The sequence below is a fragment of the Ursus arctos genome, unplaced genomic scaffold (assembly GCF_023065955.2).
Source record: "Ursus arctos isolate Adak ecotype North America unplaced genomic scaffold, UrsArc2.0 scaffold_3, whole genome shotgun sequence".
NCBI lineage: Eukaryota > Metazoa > Chordata > Mammalia > Carnivora > Ursidae > Ursus > Ursus arctos.
The window spans coordinates 4,978,955-5,001,444 of record NW_026622985.1 but is presented as its reverse complement, the minus strand read 5'-3'; the positions used below and the strand labels follow the sequence as shown (position 1 = coordinate 5,001,444).

The window sequence follows — 22,490 nt, the reverse complement described above, 5'->3', positions numbered from 1 at the left end:
GAGAAAAAAAATCAAATGAATTGGCAATGCCCACTACAAAATTTATGCTGCCATTCTTTGCTGTAGAAAAAGTTATAATACTTAGCACACTGAAATAAGCGAAGAGGTGTGAGCAGCCAAGCCCTCTAGTGTAATTAAATAGATTCCCAATCAAACACAAATGTAGCTTACAGAGTACATGAAATATGAGAAGACATTTTCTAATAAGGTGTGGCCAAAATCGAGACTACGATTGCAGATTAACGCATCAATGGACATTTCAAACTATTCTCAGTTGATTTAAGTCTGTTTTATAGCAAAGCAAATGGCATTCTTGATGTGGTCATGGCAGGTAAAGACTTGCTTAACATACAACTAAAGGGGCGCCTGGGTGGTTCAGCCGGTTAAACATCAGACTCTTGATTTTGGTTCAGGTCATGATCTCAGGGTCACGAGATCAAGCCCCAGCTGGGGTCTACACTGGGCATGGAGCCTGCTTAAGATTATCTCTCCCTCTCTCTCTGCCCCTCCCCCCTGCTGCTCGCAGACTCATGCTCTCTCTGTCTCTCAAAAAAAAAAGTCCTTTCAAAGTGTAGCTGCAGAGTTTAGAAACTAATAGATTTCAGGACGGGAAAGAAGGCCATGTGGCCCCCAAACCATCAGCTGCTCCTAGACGTACAGAAGCCATTCCAGAGGGTGTAAATTCAGTTAGTCTAACCAAGGATCTTTCTGATCGTGTTGACAGTACAGAGAAGTAGGAACCAAAACACCCCACAGCTTCCAAATGTCGCATGGGCAGGTTAACGAGGAGCCATGCACAGGTTCATGCGTCTGTCTAGACTGACCATACAAAGACCAAACACCTAAACTAATCACAGTTCAATATTCTAGAAAGTTCTGTGAAGCAGTGAGAGGCCCGCCTGGTTAGCAAGAAGCACCTGGTGGGGTTAGTACTCACGTTCGAGCCCCTTCCCAAAGCGGACTGTGAGGTGTCCTCATCGCTGTCCACCCCGGACCGCGTGATCTGCTCGGCCTGGAACATAGACACGCGGTACGTCATCTCCAGGTCAATGTAAGCCCAAACAGTAAGTCATCCTCGGTGATTAGTACAGCGCACGATGCCAGTGTGCTCTTCATGGCATAGGCCCTGCCAAACCACTGGGTGGTTGTAATCCATGAACACACCCCTTAGCGCAGGAACCCCAAAGCCCCGAACCAAAGTGCTCACTGATCCTAAAACTGGTTTTGCAATCTGTGGCTCAAGGGAGGGTTTTCCTTTTTGCTTTTTCCCAAAAGCATATCTTAAGCTTAGAAAAAATGCAAAATGGGGGCGCCTGGGTGGCACAGTAGTTAAGCATCTGCCTTCAGCTCAGGGCGTGATCCCGGCGTTATGGGATCGAGCCCCACGTCAGGCTCCTCTGCTATGAGCCTGCTTCTTCCTCTCCCACTCCCCCTGCTGTTCCCTCTCTCACTGGCTGTCTCTATCTCTGTCAAATAAATAAATAAAATCTTAAAAAAAAATGCAAAATGAGAACAGTAGTTTTGTGGGTCTGAGCTGATGGAATTTGCTCAGAAAGCCAATTAATTCACTAGTTTTGGGGGATTTCTGAGTTGTAAATTCGGTTTACCACTGCACTGCTCACTGTATACACAGAAATTATTCACCAAATATCTCACTGTCTGTCCATAAAAGATAAACGGTAACGACATCTCACTTCATTCTTCAAGAGGACATTTTGCATGACGGCGTGCTGGCCACCAGCTATAGAATCCCCCGGGCGCAACGGGGTGCCAACCTGACCCCCCACATCAGAACCTTCGGGCAGATCACCCCAGAATCCCATTGTTAAACTAGGTCTTAAGGTGATTCTTAGGTACTTTTTCAGAACCTCTGGATTAGAGGAATAAATGACGTCAAAATTGTACAAAATCATCATGTTTTAAAAACAGTAAAACAGCAAAGTTTTAAAACAAGGAAAGATATTTGCCCTCATCTACTTCAGCCAGATGATGTCCCTTAAGTATATCCTCTGTTGAGATTTTACACACACACACACACACACACACGTGCACACACACACGTGCACACACACACGTGCGCGCACACACACACACACACACACACTTTTTTGCTTTAAGGAGATATTGTAAAGACCTCCTTTAGCTTTAATCACCTTGATATTTCTTCAGCCTTAGTATTCTGTCTTCTTGGGACATTTGTGGACTGGCATCATAAGATTTTAGAGACCATGTAAATAATGATTTCCTCCAAACCCTCCTAGTATTAGCACAGAAAAGTGGAGTCCTGGACGTGACAAGCACGCACAGTGTGAACAAGCCAGAAGAGCCAGGGCTCTGCAAAGACAGGCTGGTTTGACCTCAGACAGTCGCTGGCCCGAGGGTCAGCTCAGGGGCACACAGCCTTCTTCGCTGCGCGTGTGAAATGAGGTGGGTAGTACCTCTCTCACCACGCTTCTAGAAGATCAAATGAAGTTGCATTTAGTGCAGCATCTCAAACCATGAAGCGAAGAGAAGCAAGGAATGAAGAAGTCGATGCCAAAAACTACAAATAATCCAGTAGGGATACAACCCTGTAAGAGAAGTCTAGAGCAACATACAGGAAGTGAAAGGAAGAGAGGAGGCACATAGAAAGGAAAAATAATCCCAGCCAACCGAGAGGGAGCCAAGATGGCAAGACAGGAGTCCTACAGCCTGTGGCATTGTCCCAGGGTCCTCCTTGGTGGTGTCTCCTGAGGAACCTTAAGAGGCCAGCAAGTCTCCAGTCTCCCACAGCTTAGGCAATCTTATTTTGTTTAGAACAAAAACATTTCATTATTTTATTTATTTATTTCTTGACTGGCTTTGCTGTGGTTTCATCTGTCAAAAAGAGGAAGACACCAGAGGACCCTTGAGATCTCTGTGTGAGGAACTGGTAGGTTTTACTGTGAACTAACTGGTGCCAGGAAACCAAGAAACCCAACATTCACAGAGTGAAAGGAAATTCAGGTGCAAAAGTCTGAATCTGTAATTTCGTGTAAACCTGACCAGAGAGAATGGAAAGGAGGGGATGGGAGGGGAGAGAGGAGGGGATGGGAGGGAATACAACATGGGGAGAAGGAAAGTGCAAAGGATCTACAGAGAAACACGTTGAGCACAGATTTTCAAAGGACGTGTGGAAACATAATAACCAGTAACAGAAAAAGAGATTCACGAAACCCAAATCAAAGCATCAGGACACCGGAAGAGAAAAATGAGGCACGCTGTATGTGGGAAACTGCCAAGGACAATAGACACCTGGGGTAGTTCAAGCTCCTGAGCCACATGGGGACCTTGGCTTTTACCCTGGAACTCACTGTCCTCCCTCCTCTGAACCACAAACACCGCCGGCCCCGGGGGCAAGCACGCGGCCCGGGTGCAGTCTGACAGGCCCAGATCGAAGCCCAGACCCTGAGCAGGGTGTTTCTTTGTGTTCATTGTCCTCATGAGCAGAGGGGTGTGAATCCTCCCACCCTCGCCTCTCAGCCAACGCCAGGCTGCCCTCCCACCCTGCTTTCACCTGCATACAGGTGGACACTTCCAAGCATTCGCTGGAATGGTTTCATCATTCTTAGTCCCACTTATTTGTAAGGAAAAACTATCAGATATTAGCAAAATACACCTTTTAGACAAATGTAATAGGGACAACGAGCAGTTTCTCTTTTTGGTAGTGAGAAGGCATTTATGGTTTTGGGAATTTGGGATGTGACTGTAAAAATCTTCAGTCTTATTCTCTGTTCTATGACCTCACTCTATAACATGGCATCCAAAATATGACTTCACGATTTATTGAATAAAGACCAACAAGATCAATAAAAATAACTTACCATGGAGCATAGTCTAAACCATCCTGGGAAGACCAAAGGCCATCTAAAATTTACTAGCAAAGGACCTGTTCAACAACTGACGGCCTTCTCCACAAAGAGGCTCAAGGGCAACTCTGTGAGGCTTCCATGTTAAACAAGCTCTAAAGGTATTTCATTGGTAGGAATATGGGCCCTCTTCTATAAACACGCACTCATTAATTCATTCATCAACCCACAGGTTGTTTCCTGAGCCGCAGCGTCACGCCGGGTACTGCACATGCGCCGGCCACTGAGCCACAGCTTCACACCCGCTACCGCGCATGCGCCGGCAGAGCCGCCCTCGCGGCTTCGGGCCCTGCGGCGAATACAACGCTACCACCCGCTTTAGGAAGCAAGTGTGGAAGTATGTCAGCCACTTAGTGCATAAGGATAAGCTCCCTTTCACCCGAAGGAATGAATAGTCCTAAAAATATTTAGAAAGATTCCAAGATAGGGTGAGTACAAACATCCCAAGCAACGATTTTTCCATAATGCAGAATCCTAAGAGTATTTAATCCATTACCTTACTACTGCTTCTTTTATTAACTTTGAAAAATCCCAGAAATTTTTTCTTTTCTTTATCTGTCTCATCATTGCCAAGCGATGATTTTCTAAAGGTTTCTGGGGGAAGAGAGAGAGAAAAAGAGGACTGTTATTATCAGCATATGAAACGAGATTAAACAGCATTCTTTAAATATCTCAACAAATGAATCCTCCACTCTTAAACTTCTAGTTTTTATAAGACAGTAAAACCACCAACTATGTCTTTCAAAGCACGTCAAGCCTCCAGTCCCATTTATGAAATCACTAAAGGTTCTTACAATCTTCAGTAATTTGGGAGGCATTTTTCTCTGGGTGGGATTGAACACTGTCTGTCAATGAAGAAAAAAAAACCAAATAAATCAAAAAGTTCTAGGGCAGGACTGTCCGCTAGAAAAAATAAAATGAACCACACGTGCAATTTTACATTCTCTAGCAGGTGCAATTTTAGTAACGTGTTCTGTGTAATCCAACATGTCTAAAACATTATCATTCCATCACACAATCAATAGAAAAATGATGAATGAGATGTTTTAAATTTGTTTTGGTACTGAGTCTTCAAAATGCAGTGTGCAGTTCACACAGCTCAACTCGGTTTGGACTGGCCACACTGCAAGTGTCCACAAGCCCCACATGGCTCGTGACTCTCAGCTGACAGCACTGTCCTAAGGATCGGGACATCTGCATAAAACGTCTGCTTTAAGAATTGTGAGTGAGGGGGCGCCTGGGTGGCACAGCGGTTAAGCGTCTGCCTTCGGCTCAGGGCGTGATCCCGGTGTTCTGGGATCGAGCCCCACATCAGGCTCCTCTGCTATAAGCCTGCTTCTTCCTCTCCCACTCCCCCTGCTTGTGTTCCCTCTCTCGCTGGCTGTCTCTATCTCTGTCAAAATAAATAAATAAAATCTTAAAAAAAAAAAAAAAAGAATTGTGAGTGAGGTGAAAACACTAACTAAATAGGATAAATCAACAGCTTTCTGGTTTGAAGAACCCCACTCATCTCCAGACTCTGGAACAGCAGTGATGGTTCACCCAGGTGGTATTGAAATAATCTCACGAATCACAAGAATCCAGGATTCACGTTTCCAGATTTGCATTCCTCAACCTCAACCAGAATCCTTTCCTTCCTGATGACATTGTCTAGAAGGCCCATTTTTCTTTCTTCTATTGTTTTGTTATTCTTGACCTCCAAGTCTTCACTCTTCTCTCTTTCTTGAGAAGTTTAGAGCTGGAAGGAGCCCCATCATGTTCTAGATGGGGACACTGAAGTCCAACTCATCAGGCAGCTGACAGCACTGCCAGGGATGAGGAGGGACCGGCCGTATCAGCATCACTGAGAACCTGGGCCCGCTCCAGATCCCTGACTCTGAGGTGGGGCCCAGCACCCTGCGTTCACCACCAACCCCCAAACCCAGCCCAGGGGCTCAAGCTGCAGGACTGCACTTGAGAACTGGTGGAGCAGAGGATGGAAGCCTGAGCGTTGAGCACACTTGGACAGACCGCTTTGCCACTCCGAGCCTGTTTCCTCCTATGCAGAGTGGGGCTGAATCAGGTAACTGCCTGGGACACATGGCGCCCCACCATCTCTGATTGCCATAATTCATTGGCTTGCTGACACTCCAGAGTCCACTCTAGGTCTCTGTCATGAACTTATCCAGTTCTTCTCTTCCAAGGCACACAGAGATGGCAGAGGGGAAATATTTAGGTGTTCCTGAGGGATAGAAAAATGAATTCCCTACCCCGCTGCCGACTGCTAGAGAGCCAGATCACCAACTCACAGGTGGAGAAAATCTGGACTGGGATTGTACAAGTCTAACGTCAAAATATCAACCCAACAAGGTATACCCTCAGTTAACTTCCTTATCCGCTGGCCTAGAATTTCATACTCCAATTAGAGAACACACACGGAAGTCAGTGTGTTAGTAATAAATGCATTAACACGAATACCGTCTACCCAACAAAGTAAAACCCAACACCTCTATTCCTTACATCAAGTGGCAAAGGCTCAGGCTTTAGTACTGACGGCCAAGGCTCTTGGTTACGTGCAGTCGGCCCCCGCTGAGCCACTGGCGCCCTCCACGCCACACAACATCCAAACCAGTGAGCGGGTTCCCGTCCCAAGGCACACATCCACACACATACACGTATGCACACGGATCTCATGGCTGATCACACTGCAACCGTCCACGTGAGGCAGAGAGCTATGGAAAGTGATAGAAACTATGCTACAGAGTAAATCCAGGCATAGGTAAACAACAGCATGCACTAATATGTCTTCATAACTGATCATGTCTCTAGAATTGAGTGATAGGGACATGGCTGGTCAAATGTGTGATATCATAGCACCCGGCGGGTGAAGGAGAGAGAGAACATGCTATCGGCACAGAGGCAATGACACCAACCACAGAAATGACAGAATTGTCAGAAAACTGTTAGAGAATCGGGCCTCTTTTTCTCTCCCTCAACAGGGACAGAGGGTGGTCATCAGCCCCGCAGGACTGGAGGCTCAGGGACAGCCTTGGCGTCAGAGCCTCCCTGTGGTGACCTGAGGGGTGCTCTCTCGTGGGGCCACAGGTGTTGGCCCTCTGGAGGCAGTGGGGGCCCCAAGCAGACGGTCTGAGGTGTAGGGGGGAGGGATTGGTGATTTCGTACTGATAGGGGCCTTCTGTGAGGACCCCTGAGATCCGGCAGACCTCAGAAGGGTCAGCTTGAGGGCGGAGCAAGAGAACCTGATGTTCCTTGGTGTTCCTGTCAGACAAAGGGGCTCTTCATGGATACACAGCCAGGCTGGGAGGACACGCGCATCAGGCCTCGAATCCATGGTTCCAAACACACGACAATTTGAGCACAAACTCTATTTTCTTTCAGTTTACTCTCCTCTGCCAGGAGCTAAGTAGCAATCAACATGTAGGGGCGACATGCTCCATCTCTGAAAATGCACGTACGGTTTGAAGTATGCATGTGATCTGGAGAACACTAAAGATGAACTGAACAGTGCCGGGGGAGGGAAGGGGCCGCAGGGGCCATGAATACCAGTGAATCCAAACTGCTCACTTTTGCAGAGGGGAAAATGGAAGGTCAGAGCCATTGTGTGGCCAGAGCATGGTCACAAGCTAGTAAAGGCCAGAGGAGACCCAGGCCTGCAAGGCCTCCTTCACACAGACAGGGTGCTGAGTTCTGGTGCTCAGCAGGAAGCCGGGTACAGAGGGGTCTCGACGGGCTGTCTCTGCCGCTCTCTGTCTGCCCATGGCCCCAAATCAAAGCAGTCCAAACTGAAGAAGGCTTCACATACATGACTGCCCTGCTCAAAACAGCAACTGCTCATGGGGCTTCTTCAAAGAGAATCCTTCTGTTTTCAATATTCATCTATACAGTGTGTGGGGGGGAGGGGCCTAACAGATGGGGGTTACGGTAAGACGCAAAACGCACGGGCTGTGGTTCCAAACCAATGCCCCCTTTTGTTTTGTTAATCTCTTTTATGTAAGAGACAAATACTCATCGGGATTTTAATGAACTTTTTGGTGACAGTGTGTGTGTATAGGTGTAGTCCGAAGCGTTCACATGAATTCCAGTCTTTAATATGTGTGAGTACATATGCCTATGCACATGTGTATGTGTATGTAAATATATGTACCTGTGTATATATGTAAAGTGTATAATAAGTAAGTGTCAGAGTAAATGCAGAAGCTGGATGGATCATATGTATACCTGTCTGTGAAAGAAAAGATTACTTTTCACAATCTCTATTGCCCCCGAGTTGGCAGCAGACAGAATGGACCTCGAGCAGGTGCGCACAGTGAGCACAGGTGAGCACGGGTAGAAAGGAAAACAGTGTGTCTTCTGCCTGTGCCACTTTTGCTCTGCCCTGAAACTCTGTGTTCCTAAAGGACCCATTTCTACCCCAGCCTCCTTCATTTACTCAGCGATTGGAACCGCACAGCAAACACGAGGGACATTCTTCTCTCAGGCAACCAGGGAGTCAAGAAACCCAACCGAAGCCTCATGTCAGCTGACGAGATGCCCCTAGAAGGGCTGCAAGGCACACCCGTGCTCCTTCTGACCCTGTACTCGAACGTCACCGGCATGCATCGTCCTAGCCCAGAGCCATGCAAAGCCCAGCCGGGCGGAACGGCTCACTGTACCTTGACAGCTCAGGGAGGGCTCCGACTGAGTTTTGGTCAGAAGAACTAGAAGAAGCAGGCAATGAGAGAGTGAGATCTAGCTCCCAGTCCTCAGCAGCACCTGACCATGGCCCCTCCATGAGCCTCGGAAGGGGGTTGTCTGGGCCAAGGGCCCAGCAGGCTGCATTCCCAGCCCCGGATCTCCGAGAGGCCACAGCTGCCAGGCTGCTAAGCTCTCCCGTAGGAGCAGGTGGCAGCAAAGCCCTCTTCTGCTTCAAGCTCCAATGCCAGGAATTCTCGAGGAGGCGGCCTCTGCCTAGCAACACATGTCCCCCGGCCACGGCCCTACGGCCCTTGCCCTTGGAGCAGCTGCTGGCTGGGGAGGGGCTGTAATGCAAGCAGGGCCAAAAGGAGAGGGCTCCCTACAGGCGTCTTCCAGGATGTTCTCCTTTCTTCTCAAATAACTTGACTGCCGGTAGGGATAAAGGCCTTTGGCAAGGGTGATAATCAAAGACTTCACAGCCGGCGTGGCACGTGGCCCAGTATGGTCCAGAGGAAAGGGATGTTGGCCACCAGGCTGGAGCAGGTCACCCACCATGCTGGCTGTTGTGCCTTTATTTTCCAGGGAGGGTGCTGGGGTCCCAGAGGGAAGGGTCCCTCAGAGGACGCCCAAGGCAGTGATGGGCACTCAGTGCTCAGGGCTCGGGGGTTCCAAACCTGACAGCCAGGCTGCCTACACTTGTGTGTCCTGCCCTGCGTGGGGATACAGAGAGGGAGCCCTAGACCTACCCTTCCCTGAACACCTCAGCTCTGTGCTCTGGACAGCTGTGAGCTCACGGGGATCCACTCCTGCACAGGGCGGCAGGTTTTATAGGGCTCTTGCCTGGTAGGAAGTTCCCATCTACCTTTCAAGATACATCTGAGAATTGACACGTACCAGAAATAGTTGGTGTACCCAGCACAAAAGGCAGTGCTCTCCAATGTCAGAGCACTTGTTTTTGAAGGACTAGACCGTCTATGCATCTAACACACGATTGTGCTAAAACCCTTTCTTGAGTGTCAAATGAGACCGGGGTCCAGAACCACTCGAAGACTGGGGGAGGAGAGGAGGTTCCACTATGATCATTGATTTTGCAATAAAACTGGTAATAAGAGGGGCCCCTGGATGGCTCAGTCAGTTAAGCGTCCACCTGCTCAGGAGGGGCCTGCTTCTCCCTCTCCCTCTGCCATCCCCCTAACCCCACTCATGCTCACATTCTTTCTCTCTCTCTCTGAAATAAATACTCTAAATCTTTTTTTAAAAAAACCTGCTAATAAGAAAAGCAGATTTTCTTGGAAGAATTGAAACAAACTGTAGAAAAGCATGAAAAAATGGAATGTATTTCAACAACCCAACCTACTCAGTATTTGTGGAATAAATACTAGGCCACAGATATCAAATGAGCCTCATGAAAATAAGGCACTTTTATGAAGTTCATTTTAATAATGCTAAGGTCAAGGAATATTCATTTATTTTTTTCATTCACTCACTCATTTATTTATTTTGGTCTGACAGCTGTTTCCAACAGTCCGCCCTTTGTGTCAATCAGGGACCTCTGCTCACACACACGTCGGTCTCTGTGCCAACGCCGGCCTCTTGAGCTGCCACTCTCCCAGCGGCTCTGGGCCCTCAGGTCAAGTACCAAACTCACACAAGGAGTAGATGTCTCTGGCATTGATGGTGAGGAAGCCCAAAGCAACACCGTGAGGTGTGTTTAGGGACTGATCTCATGAACTCTAATTTGGGCAGTTTTAGAAAAAGAGTTAAATGTTTTGCCACTTTTTTTTCCCCCAGTTGTTTTGTTTTATTTTTATTTTGTTTTTTAATAAAGATTTTATTTATTTATTTGAGAGAGAGAGAAGGTACGAGCAGGGGGAGGAGTGGATGGACAAGCAGACTCCCTGCTGTGCAGGGAGCCCGATGACTCAGGACTCGATCCAGCGACCCTGAGATTATGACCTGAGCCAAAGGCAGACGCTTAACAGACTGAGCCACCCAGGCGCCCCTTTGCCACTGGTTTTGTTGATGAGCAATGTTTGAGACTTGGGGGAAGTTACTGGCAACTGAGAAAGAAGTCCAAGGAAAGACGGTTCCCGTGTTCCTTACCGACCTCGCCGAAGCTCACAGGAGACAGGGTGACACTCAGGACGTGCTCAGGATGGGGGGGAAAGAGGCAAAATTACAGTCGAGGGGAATGGGAACAAACCAAATTTATTTTCTACCCACTTCTACTGTGCTTTGGACAAAATTTAGGTTGCCTGAAAATTCAGGTACTGGTCTCTACCTGGCACCTCGAGCACTCATGGTGGTGGACGTCTGCTTCCTGCCTGTGCTCTTACAGGGCAGGTGTCAAAGACGCAAGGTGGCCTCACCTCGTTTGTTGTCCCACGCGTAGAGCTCCTTTATGCCCAGCTCGCTGAGGGACTTGGAAAGTTCCAGCTCCTCCCCGGCAATGTTGTCCCTGAGGAGCACCACGTGCTCTGGGCTGACTTCACACTTTGCACAGATGACTGGGAGAATGTTCTGGAGCGGCACCTCGGGGCTCACACGCACAACAGCCTTTTGGGTTCGCAGGTAATTCACTACCAAGCGCACGGATTTCTGGAAGAACACCCCGGATGAAAGAATTCTGTAAGTGCATGTTCCCACACAGCTTTAGCCTCTGCTTGTGCTTGAACTGACGGTGGCAAGATTTTGTGCTGCCCGAGCCCAACTCAGTGGGTCACAGGGGAATTGCCATACTGAAAAGTGAAGCAATAAAGACCTGAAATAATAAGCTTCCCTTAGGATCTCTCAGTAAGGAACGGACTGCTAACAACACAGGGGGATGGACATCATGAGGGTCTGGATTTAAAATCTATCACCTATGCTGCCTTTCAAGGATCCCAAACAGACCTGGACACAAGGCACGTACATAGATATTGTAAAAGAAAACAATTTGAAAATGGCATGAACAACTCAATTTAAAGAAAAACCCTAAAAATACCCCAAGGTATCAAAGTTTTACTTAAATAGCCAAAGACCATGTCAATATATTAATATCTATATAAATATATATAGTGTATATATATGTCTGTGTATATGCATATATATATATATATACACTATGCACATATATATTTAAGCTAGAAAAATATAACTGACGTACAACAGACATATACATATAATAGACATGTAATGATAGGCACCATAATCAGGAAAAAAAAAAACAAAAAACAAAAACAAACCCCAAACGAGTCAATTTGACTAAACCTGATTCTAAATGTCTACTGATGAACTGGCCCATCAAAAAAAAAAATTATATGCCAAAGTTTCATGCAGTCAACTTTACCCTGGCCTTTGCTGGCACAACATTGTCTGAAAATGCTGGACAGTGGCCACAGCAGGGGTGGCTTGCATAAAGTCTGACGGAGGTGGGTCTGTGCCCCTTTCCAGAGTAGAGATGGCATCAACTAAAATTTATTAAGCCCCCCAAACCTAAAAATTGATAGAAAATGAACTGTTGACCAAATTGCCATTTTTAGAAGCAGGAAAATTTAGTAAATATTCCCCAGAATCTAAAAGCTTTTAAATGGAGCTTAAAGACCCACAGCAAAGGTTTATGAAGAAGTACGATAACCAGCGGGAGTTCATGTTAATCAATTACCAGAAGCCGGAAATACATCTATGTATGAGATATTCTCCAAGTGCAACGAGTAAACATTTCTTTTTTTTTTAAGATTTTACTTATTTATTCGACAGAGATAGAGACAGCCAGCGAGAGAGGGAACACAAGCAGGGGGAGTGGGAGAGGAAGAAGCAGGCTCATAGCGGAGGAGCCTGATGTGGGGCTCGATCCCATAATGCGGGGATCACGCCCTGAGCTGAAGGCAGACGCTTAACCGCTGTGCCGCCCAGGCGCCCCAACGAGTAAACATTTCTGACATCAGTTTCTCAAAAGCGACAACTCCTATTTTTCCTCTCTCTAGGAAGAAGTCCAGATCTTCCCCATTTCCCCAGGGCATCCTCGGACAGGAAGACCTCCAGAACGGAAGGAGAATCTCTATAACTAGTTCAACAAGGTAGTGGCTTGCTACGTGTGGTTACTTAAAGTTAAATTAATTAACATTAAATACAATTGAAGGCTCCGTTTCTCAGTCACACTAGCTGCACTGCACCTGCTTAACAGCCTCATGTGGCCAGGGTGACCACCTTGGAAAGTGCAGAATGATAGACCATTTCCATCTGTGCAGAAAGTTCCAATGGCTAGCGCTGCTCTAGACGGATTCCTCATCTATAATAGCCAAAGATGCACCATGAATATCACGAAAGAAGCTCAGTTTAGGGCCTAACTTTGCCTGGTAGGGCAGTAGAAATTTTAAGAGCTGTCTGCATGGGTTACTCAGATAGGGGGGCTCCACCAGCCCCCCTCCTCAGCACCTCAGCCACAGGTGTCTGCATATGCCCTCAGATAACAAAGGGCCCCCCCTTGAGCCACCTCCCCCTCAGTCCTACTGACCTCAGGTGCCTTGGGTGGGGCAGGCTTCACCTTCTCTTCGGGAACTTTCTCTTTGAGAAATACAGTGTGCACATTCAGGGTCCCAACTAAAGTATTTGGCTTAAAACTCAAAGGCTGTTGGGTTTCTGAAGACCGGATCTCGAGGGCATGGTGGGATGGATTCAGGTGGTTCTGAAGACAAAGTTCAACCAGTAGGTCCATCATTGCATGGCTGGAAAAGGGAAACAGATCACATTAATGAGGAATGTTTGCACTCTCCGTTCGGTCAAGCTGAGCAAGGGTCAAACCCACGCACCAGTAGGTGAATGAGCAAATTGGTCATGCGTAAGACGGCCAATCATTGCTCATGAATGCCTGGCGCATGACTGGACAGCGTTTCCTAACATTTCCAACACTAGAAAACAACATGACTGAAAGAGCAACCATCAGAGCTGGGAAGAGAGTTATATTTGTATTTAAGTCCGTGGATAGGTCGACTTGAATCCTAGATGGTTAATTAGCACAAGTGATATTACTAAAAACTAAATTTTCAGTGATTCATAAATATAATGTCTCTTAAAAATAGAAAATTTTAAAAGATTTTATTTATTTATTTGAGAGAGAAAGTACAGGGGAGAGGGGGAGAGGGAGGGGGAAAGAGAATCCCAAGGAGACTCCATACTAAGCACAGAGCCCAACACAGGGCTGGATCTCATGACCCTGACATCTTGACCTTAGCTGAAACCAAGAGTTGGTTCTCAACCAACTGAGACACCCAGGTGCCCCAAAACTGAAAATTTTAAGTTGAAGTTGATAGTTTAAAAAATTATGCCTTTTAATGACAAAAAAACCCCAAAAAGCAAAACAAACAAACAACAACAAAACTTAAGAAAATGACTTTGTTTGACTGTCAAAAATTGTCATCATGTCCCCCATAACAGGAAATATTTACCAAGGGAGAAGAGTAACAGTCCAAATTACTCCAAAGAATTTCCTTTGCCTTTTTTATATCTGCCTGGCAGAATGTTTTTTATATTTAAAGCTGATCTCTCTTTCCTTAAATTTCCCAAGCAATGGAGCATATGCCTCCCATGAAAGCATAGGTCTTTCCTGTGATCTATTTCTTAATCAGTAACTGACATGGCAAATATTTCAGGTCATTATTATGCTTTCCAGGTACCTGGGAATCCAGATGTGTGGATCATGGACTTGCAGCGCTTCTGTGAACGCACCAGTGCTGGCCCCCCTCCTGCAGCCCGGGCACCTGTCACTCACCCCGAGGGCTATGGGTGCTAGGGGCACTGGCTCTGGACAGGAGAACCAGAGGCAAAGCCCCAAGCCAGAGCGAGTCCCCAAAGTACCCTCTTTCTTACTCAACTGTTGACAACTGAAAAATTAATCAGTAATGCTTGGATTGATACAGAACAACTCAGCATTTCTCCTGGGTCCCTGGACTCTGATGGGGCATTTGGTGGGGCCAAGGCAGTGCGCACCCTCATAAGTGCCCCAGCACACACAGCCACACTGGCTAATAATACTGTAAATAGTATAAACTCTGATGCCTTCAGCTCCGGGGCAGAAATCAACTTTATTCCAACCACAAGCTTAATGCAATGCAACAAAAAGGCTCCAGGACATGATGACATTTTACTGAGAAGCCTCATTACAGAAAACAGACTTCTATCAATGCTAAAATGACGTCCTACTATTTGTTACCACTCCCTGTGTAACCATGATGCCACTCACGTACTCTCCTTCCTTATCACCCCGTCTGAGAGACGAGGTCTCCAGGAAAAGGCAGAGTGGGCTTGGGACGCTGGTCCATCTGATGCTCACTCCTTTCCTGCCTCTTCCTCTACCCACAGTCGGCTCGCGGTACAAACACAGATAAACTGCCAAACAGGTATTTGAGTTAATCTTAGAATGTAAACCACAAAGAACACAAAAGTTACTAATGTTACTTTCTGTTCTTTTAATCCACTAATTGGTCACATGTTTGAAACACTGACTTAGATGCTCTGGAAGGGAGCAGCCAGCTCTGGAGAAGGGTGCATTTTTCTCTGTGACCGAGAATAAACCCATCTTGCCATTATGGAAGCCGGTATTTATTGAATGTGCTAGCACAGTGATGTACCCATTTTCTGGCCAAATAAATAATGGGGTGCCCAAATCTCTGCCTTGTGTGTCTGGTGGATTTCCCCCTAAATCGCCTGATCCATTCTGGCTTTCGCTACTTCATTTAATGCAGGATGAGTTTCTTCCAGTGACATTCTCAACAGTTGGAAGGGGAAACAGTTTCTCAACAAAATGTTTGGGGGGCGGGTAGAAGAAGGATAATTTCCCAAGCAGAAAATTCTATGTGCTGGAGGACTATCTCCTCAAATTTACTATTAAATTTGGGGGAGGAGAAGGCAAAACAAAAATAAAAACAAAAACAAAAGCAAACCAAACCAAAAAAACAAAAAACAAAAAAACACAAAAAACCAAAAACCAAAACCAAAACCAAAACAAAACAAAACAAAAAAAAAACCCAGAAACAAAATAAAACACTATAAGAGCATGATCATAAAACCCAACACCAGATGCCCAGCCCAGCTATCATATGTGCTTAAATTCTATGAAGAACGCAGAGGTCATTACCAATTCAACTTGGACAAGCAAATCAGACACCATCCTTTCCGAGTGGCAAGAACCCAGGCCAGGACAGAGGGCTCCCACAGGCAAGTCAGGAGGTTTGGGAGTGAGAGGAGCTCAGGTTTTGATAGCTGTCTTGCTCTCCTTCGGGCCGTCCTCATCTGTGACTCCCAGAGGGACACAGCATCTTGACGAGGACTGAACTTGGGCTGCACTTGGAAAAGCTGGATATGTACCAGTCTAAACACGATGACTTGGGTCCAAAAGCATGAGCTCATCTTGCAACATTTCCTGCAGGGTCTGCCCCTTTGTGTGACCCTGCCCCAGGCTCATTTAAAACACGACCTGATTTACCACTTTTCCACTACATGCTGCTTTTTAGGATCATGTTCGTGCAAAATGAGGTGGGGGGGGGGCTGGCCTTTCTGCCACTTTTCACCACACCAGTTAATCTGCTATTGGCTGGCATTTAAAATGTCATTTTTCCCAAAGAGTATGCCAGCTCTTCCAAAGCTTCTTTGATGCCACTGAAAAATTTACCCAGAAAGACAGAGAAAAGGCGAAGCACCATGGCAGCACCCAAAGATGGACAGAGGCGCCACCTGGTCCTGTGGGCTTCCGTACAGATGTGCAGACTGCAGGCTGCAGAGGTCGGCGGCATCTCCAACAACCAGGTGTCAGTGTGCGCCCTCCACAGGGTCTCAGAGGGTCCCTGTGCCACGGGGCCACAGGAAAGAACTTTCCAGAGACTGGAAGAGGTTGCCTACTTTCTTGTACACATTCTCATCACCCCCTGAGCCTGACCGCCCCTCACCTCACACCTGCCCTTGGATGCAGTGGTACCTGCCTCAGATCAGCAGCTCTGCACACACCCCTCAGTGAGGTGTGGGCATCCAAGGCAACTAGATACCCTTGGAATGTCAAAAGAAGAAACAGGTGTATGAAGAAAGCAGACCATCCTGCTAAGACCCCAAAGCACACCGGCTGGGCCTCAGTGGATGCTCAGCATTACACTGCTATGAACAGAACTGTGTCCTCCCCAAAGTCATGGTGAATCCCTAACCCCCGGTGTGACTGTATTTGGAGATGGGGCCTCTAAGGATGTAATTATGGTTACATGAGGTCATAAGGGCGGCACTGATAGGATAGGATAGGGTTAGTGAGGTTACAAGAAGAGACCCAGAGGGCTTATTCTGTGCACCCACCAAGAGGAGGTCATATGAGCACATGGCGTGATGGCGGCTGCCTACGAGCCAAGAAGATGCCTCAGAAGGAAATCTACCTGCTGGCACCTTGACTTTGGGCTTCCAGCCTTCAGGGCTGGGAGAAACTGCATCTGTTGTAGAAGCCCCCAGTCTGTGGTATGTTAAGGCAGCCTGAATGAGACAAAAACAAACACCCTTTGTAGGCCCTCTTTCGCTCTCTCTCTCTCTCTGTCTGGTCCCAAGTAATAATGAGGACTGACCACCCAAACCACGTTGATGGGGTGGAGGGGGTCACGAGACAGATCCCTGAGGCTTTCTTTCCCAGTTTCTCCTCAACATCCATTTCACCTCCACCTTCTTCAATCTGTTGCTCTCCAAAATGCCTCTTAAGTGCTCAGAATGTAGGGGTGAAATTTATTTCCTGGTATTTGTGGTGATGTCTACTAAAAATAGAGATTAAAGTATACAGAATTTTTTCTACATCTTTTTTTTTTGAATTTTGGTAATGTATTTTATTTACCCAATATACATCTTTCTTAAAAAAAAAAAACAACTATGACTGTCCAAATGTATATAGACTTCACAAAATGTTCTGGCAGCCGTCTGTGGCTTTGATAAGAAAACGCTGCTGCTCTTTCCCATGCAGTTCTTTTTGAAATCCCGGCAAAGAGCTAGGCAGAGCGATGGTCAGCCTGTGCCCACACCCCTGCCCCACACGCACAGGCACTCAGGACCCAAGGGAGTGAGCAGGCTCTTGAGGACCTCACAGCTGGGACAGGGAAGTCAGGGAGGCCACATCCCATTTCCGTCAAGCTGGGCCAGGTGACGAGTCGTCCTTCTCTGGGACGCACCTGTGGCTAAACCGCGAAGCCCGCCTGTGGTCAGGCTGTGTACGATCATTCTTGAGCTGCGTCCACTACCCATTCCTACAGCCCTCTCCCTGCCATTGTGCCAGTGCGACCCTGGGCTCCCTCTCGGGGGCTGCACGCTCACCCTGGAACATCTAGTGTACCAGTGGCCAGGGGCATGCCCTGCAGCCAGGGTTCTCAAAGTTCAACCTGCAATCCGAAAGTTTGGGCATGGTAAAGTCAGATAGCTGGGCCTCTCGTCAGGGTTTCTGAATCACTAGGACTGGTCTGGGAATTTGCATTTCTACCACGTTCCCAAGGATGCAGCCCCTATCAGTTGGGGACCGTGCTTTGAAAACTACTTTATTGCGCATACTCATGAAATGAGCATTTAGTACAAATGCGCTGATTAGATAAATGGGTCCCTCAATGCTGAGTTTACAAGTTACATTAAGGTAGCTAGTTCTGGGGGTTCCGGGGTGGCTCAGTTGGTGAAGCATCTTATTCTTTGTTTCAGCTCAGGTCATGATCTCGGGGTCCTGAGATCAAGCCCCGCGTCAGGCTCCATGCTCAGCGCGGAGACTGCTTGTCCCTCTCCCTCTGCTCTTCCCCCTGCTCTCTCTTTCTCTCTCTGTCTCTCTCTGGAATAAATAAATAAAATCTTTAAGAAAAAGGTAACTACTTCTGGACATGATGTTAAAATCGACACACTTAATTTGCACGTACAGTCAAATCCTAAACAGGTTGAACATAGCTTAGTTTCTTATGTGGAACCGAGACCAATAGGTGGCCCCAGGCTCTAAGCGAGGCAAAATCTGCCTACCGAGGCAGAGCAAGTCCTGGGAGAAAGTGCAGTTTCATAGCTTTGTGTGGCATCAGAGAGGCAGGATAGGGCAAGATGTAAGCAGGGTCACGTGACCCAAGAGGTAGCCGCTATGGACAAGGTCAGGTACAAAGGAACATGCAGGCAGAACACCCAAAAGGACAATGGAGAGACCAGGAGATGGAAGAAAACACAGGCAGAGAGGTCTGGGGGTCAGAGGCAGGGCTCTAGGTTCGAGGCTAGAGTCACTGGAAGCCTGGGTCCTCGGGCTGTCAAGTGAGGCAGAGGGAACCAGAGAGCAGCAAGGTGACCAGGGAGGGCTACCTTCATCACATGTACAAGCCAGAAGCCCAGTCATCAGGATGATGGCACCGAATCCCCAAATCCTCATGGCTCGACCTCACAAAACCCAAATGCCTCTTGGGGCCAGCCAGCCACCCCAGTCCACTAAAGGTCTCAGGATATGATCCAGGGGTTATGACTGGGGTTATGCCAGCAGGAGAGACCTGCCTTCTCTAAGGCATTCAGCTTTTCAAACTGCTCAGAAAGCAATACCAGTTGGGGCATCTCGACCTAGAGACAAGCGTGCAGAGGCTGGGAGCCTGACTGTTTTTCTGGTCACGCGGGGATGCCACGAGCTGTTCTGTGGACAGGTGTGGACAGGTGATACCACCATGAGGGGTATACTGGTTAGGTTCTCACTGTAGTAACTTGTGCTCTCTCTTAACTTCGACCTCACCATCTTTGACCTGTATCTTCCGAGTCTGGAGCCTCCTGTGTCCAGGTCAGACACAAGCAGACCTTGCCGTGTGCTTCTCACCTGACAGGTGAATCAACATGCCTTCTTGGGGGAGCTGGAACACAGCCCAACTATCTTGACAGTTAGGTTAGTGTTTATTTTCAATGTGCATGTGAAATTTGGACACTATTATTTTTTAAAAGATTTATTTATTTATTTGGGGGGTCAGAGTGAGAGGGAGAGACAATCTCAAGCAGACTCTGCGCTGAGCGTTGGAGCCCGAGGCGGGTCTTCATCTCACAACCCTGGGATAATGACCTGAGCCAAAATCGAGAGTTGGACACTTAACCAACTGAGCCACCAGGAGCCCCTGGATGCTATTTTTAATAGAAGACCGCTGTCGCCCACCCTTGAGAAAAATTAATGTTCTGATATGTCAGTTGCCTTTTGACTTGCCTGGTGCTGGAATAGAGCCTTGTGTCCCTGGCGGCCTGCGTAATCTTGTTTGATTGAGACCTGGGGAGCTCAGGATGGCCCACAGGAGACTCGTTAGCACGCAGCCACCACCGTGTCCAGGCCCTTGTAAACCCTCTTCTCCATCCATGTTCCAGTAGCCCTGAATTCTTCATTTCTTGCACAAACTGGTCATCTTGCAAATGAGATTTATTTCCTTCTGCTCACTGGGATGTCTTCCTCCCAGTTGTTTCAGAAAATTTAGGTGTTCAGCATGTATTTTGCTCAATGAACAAAGACTATTTCCTTCCTTCCTTCCTTCCTTCCTTCCTTCCTTCCTTCCTTCCTTCCTTCCTTCCTTCCTTCTTTCCTCTTTCTCTCTCTTTTCTTTCTTTCTTTCTTTCTTTCTTTCTTTCTTTCTTTCTTTCTTTCTTTCTTTCTCTTTCCTTCCTTCCTTCCTTCCTTCCTTCCTTCCTTCCTTCCTTCCTTCCTATCAGGATCCCACAAAATGAGAGTTCCCTCTCTATGATTGATATCACACCAAATCCCAACCAGTAACAGCACCTGCTGTGAGCTATTAAATAGTGGGTTTAGCAAAGAACACACCTTTTCATAGGAGCAGATCACAGGTTATAACCTGTGGTCACCCCATCACCATGCTATTTGTTCACAGCAAAGATGCTTGGGAAGAAAATCCAGTAGTACCTGGAGTCTGATGATCACAGTCTGCACATGACAGACACTCCGTCACTGTCTTCCTTCAGCTGCTCTTGGGTTTCACCCAAATAAGCAAGCAAATGTAGCCTTCATGGGGCAGAAGCATTTCAGGGAGGCAGTCACTAGAAGCAGCGAGCTAGGACCTGGATGATCAAACACGTTCCTGGGCTGATGGAAAGATGGTCCAATGAGAACCACTTCTAGCCACGGTGACCAGGGCAGGCCGTGTGTCCCGGCAATTTTCTCTGAGAGGTTTTGGGGCAAGGCAACTACTCTGTGAGGTACGTGGCGGATACATATCATTCACAGCTCATACAGCTCTAAGAAGGCCCTAATGTCACCGATGCACTCTGGGTGATGATGCTATGTCTCTGCAGGCTCACTGATCATAACGGGCACCCCACTCTGCTGGGGGATGTTGATAACGGGGAGATCGTGGTGGGGGGAGAAGGTATGTGGGAAATCTCTGTACTTCCCTCTCATTTTTGCTAGGAAACTAAGACTGCTCTAAAAAAAAAAAAAAAAAGGGAAGTCTTCTAAAAAAAGATAGTCTTCAAACAAAAATGTAAATCAAACCAAACCAAAGCAACCTGTTAGCCAGTTTATTTAGAGAACTGGCTTCTCCTGGCCGGCTCCCCAGCACCAAAAATGCCTTTTCTAACATCACCTCCTAAACTCGCTGAGCACCAGAGAAAAGCAGGCTCCCTTCAGCTCCGGGAGCCATGATGCGCAAGAGGTTTCACCAACACCTCGAGGGGCAGGCGGATGAAGGACACCCCAGAGCTGACAGGAGCTCACAGCCTCCCTCCCCTCCAGCAGGTGAGCTCTCTCCAGAAGGAACATGCAGACCCAATACCCGTGTTATGACAGCCTGTGCTGTTTTATAAGCACCGGGACCTAAAAATTCCTGCACAGCTCTAAGTGTGTCTATCGTGAAGAATCACAGGAATGAATAGCAAGGGAGATTTCCTGTATTCTGCAAAGGAAATGTTTGCCTTTTCCTGCCCCGGGCCCCTTGGGTATGTGTACCAACCTGAACCTGACTACTTTACTGCATCAAAACAGCCCCAACACTCTAGAGACTGAAACAGTTTGTGAAGCTCTCTTTTGCCTAAGGGCATTGTCTTGTCAAAGATCTTCTCTTTAAGTGTGTCCCAATTAAAGTGATGGAGTTGGTGGCCTCCTTCCACCATCCCTATGCAGTGTTGGTAATGCCATTCCTAATTATATCCTAGAGCATTTCCCTTAAGAATGGCCCAGAATATGGGGGCGCCATGGGTGGTTCAATCAGACTCTTGATTTTGGCTCAGGTCATGATCTCAAGGTCGTGACATCGAGCTCTGCATTGGGCTCTGTGCTCAGTGGGGAGTCTGCTTGAGTTTCTCTCCCTCCCTCTGCACCTACCCCCCTGCTCTCTCTCTCTCTTGCTCTCTCTTTCTCTGTCTCTGAGATAAATAAATAAATCTTAAAAAAAACAAAAAAGAAAAAAACAAAAACAAAAAAACAAATGGCTCAGAACACAGATTCTCATGTTCTCATGTCCTAATCTCTGTAAGAACAGATTGGGACTTTAAGTTTCCAAATCCAAAGGCAGCTTTAAAAAAAAAAATATATCAGTCATATGCAGAATGCAATCATCAGACTGCAATTACTAACGTTTTTCTCTCAGAGAATCTTTTCATATCAGGAAAAAGCACAGTTAAGGGGCTGATTATAAATGATCAACGGCTTGCTCATCCCATAAAAGCTGGGCCTGTTCTCTAGTAAAACAGAAGAGAGAAAGCACATTGATTAACAATTAGTGGCTCTATTTTCAGCAAGGGTCGGGAACTGGACGTCAGCCCGCTCTGGTGTTATTAAAGAGTATGACACATAAAACCAAATCCCCAGGCAAGCAGCTGCTGAATCCGCACCAGCCATGAGGCCAAGACCCCGTGAAGGAAGCACACAGGCTGCTGTTCTAACTCACTCCTGCAGGAAGCCTGGGACAAGGATTCTAATTTACTGCTGGGGGATAGGAAAGTTTTTAATGCGGG

General features: G+C 47.1%; 1 protein-coding gene across 7 annotated transcripts in view; it reads right to left on the bottom strand.

The window, feature by feature from the left end:
• COBL (cordon-bleu WH2 repeat protein) overlaps nucleotides 1-22,490 on the bottom strand; it is a 263,831-nt gene that overhangs the window by 137,713 nt on the left and 103,628 nt on the right. For 4 of the 7 annotated variants that reach the window (XM_044385246.3, XM_048213125.2, XM_048213128.2 and 1 more), the window contains 3 exons: nucleotides 13,057-13,267; nucleotides 10,931-11,159; nucleotides 4,384-4,481 (listed from right to left, as the gene is read on the bottom strand). In XM_044385246.3, the coding sequence (XP_044241181.2) occupies nucleotides 4,384-4,481; nucleotides 10,931-11,159; nucleotides 13,057-13,267 (538 nt within the window). Of the gene's footprint in view, nucleotides 1-937; nucleotides 1,013-4,383; nucleotides 4,482-8,539; nucleotides 8,585-10,930; nucleotides 11,160-13,056; nucleotides 13,268-22,490 lie in introns of all 7 variants that reach the window. The other 3 variants (XM_044385241.3, XM_048213124.2, XM_048213123.2) reach the window with 2 other exon arrangements.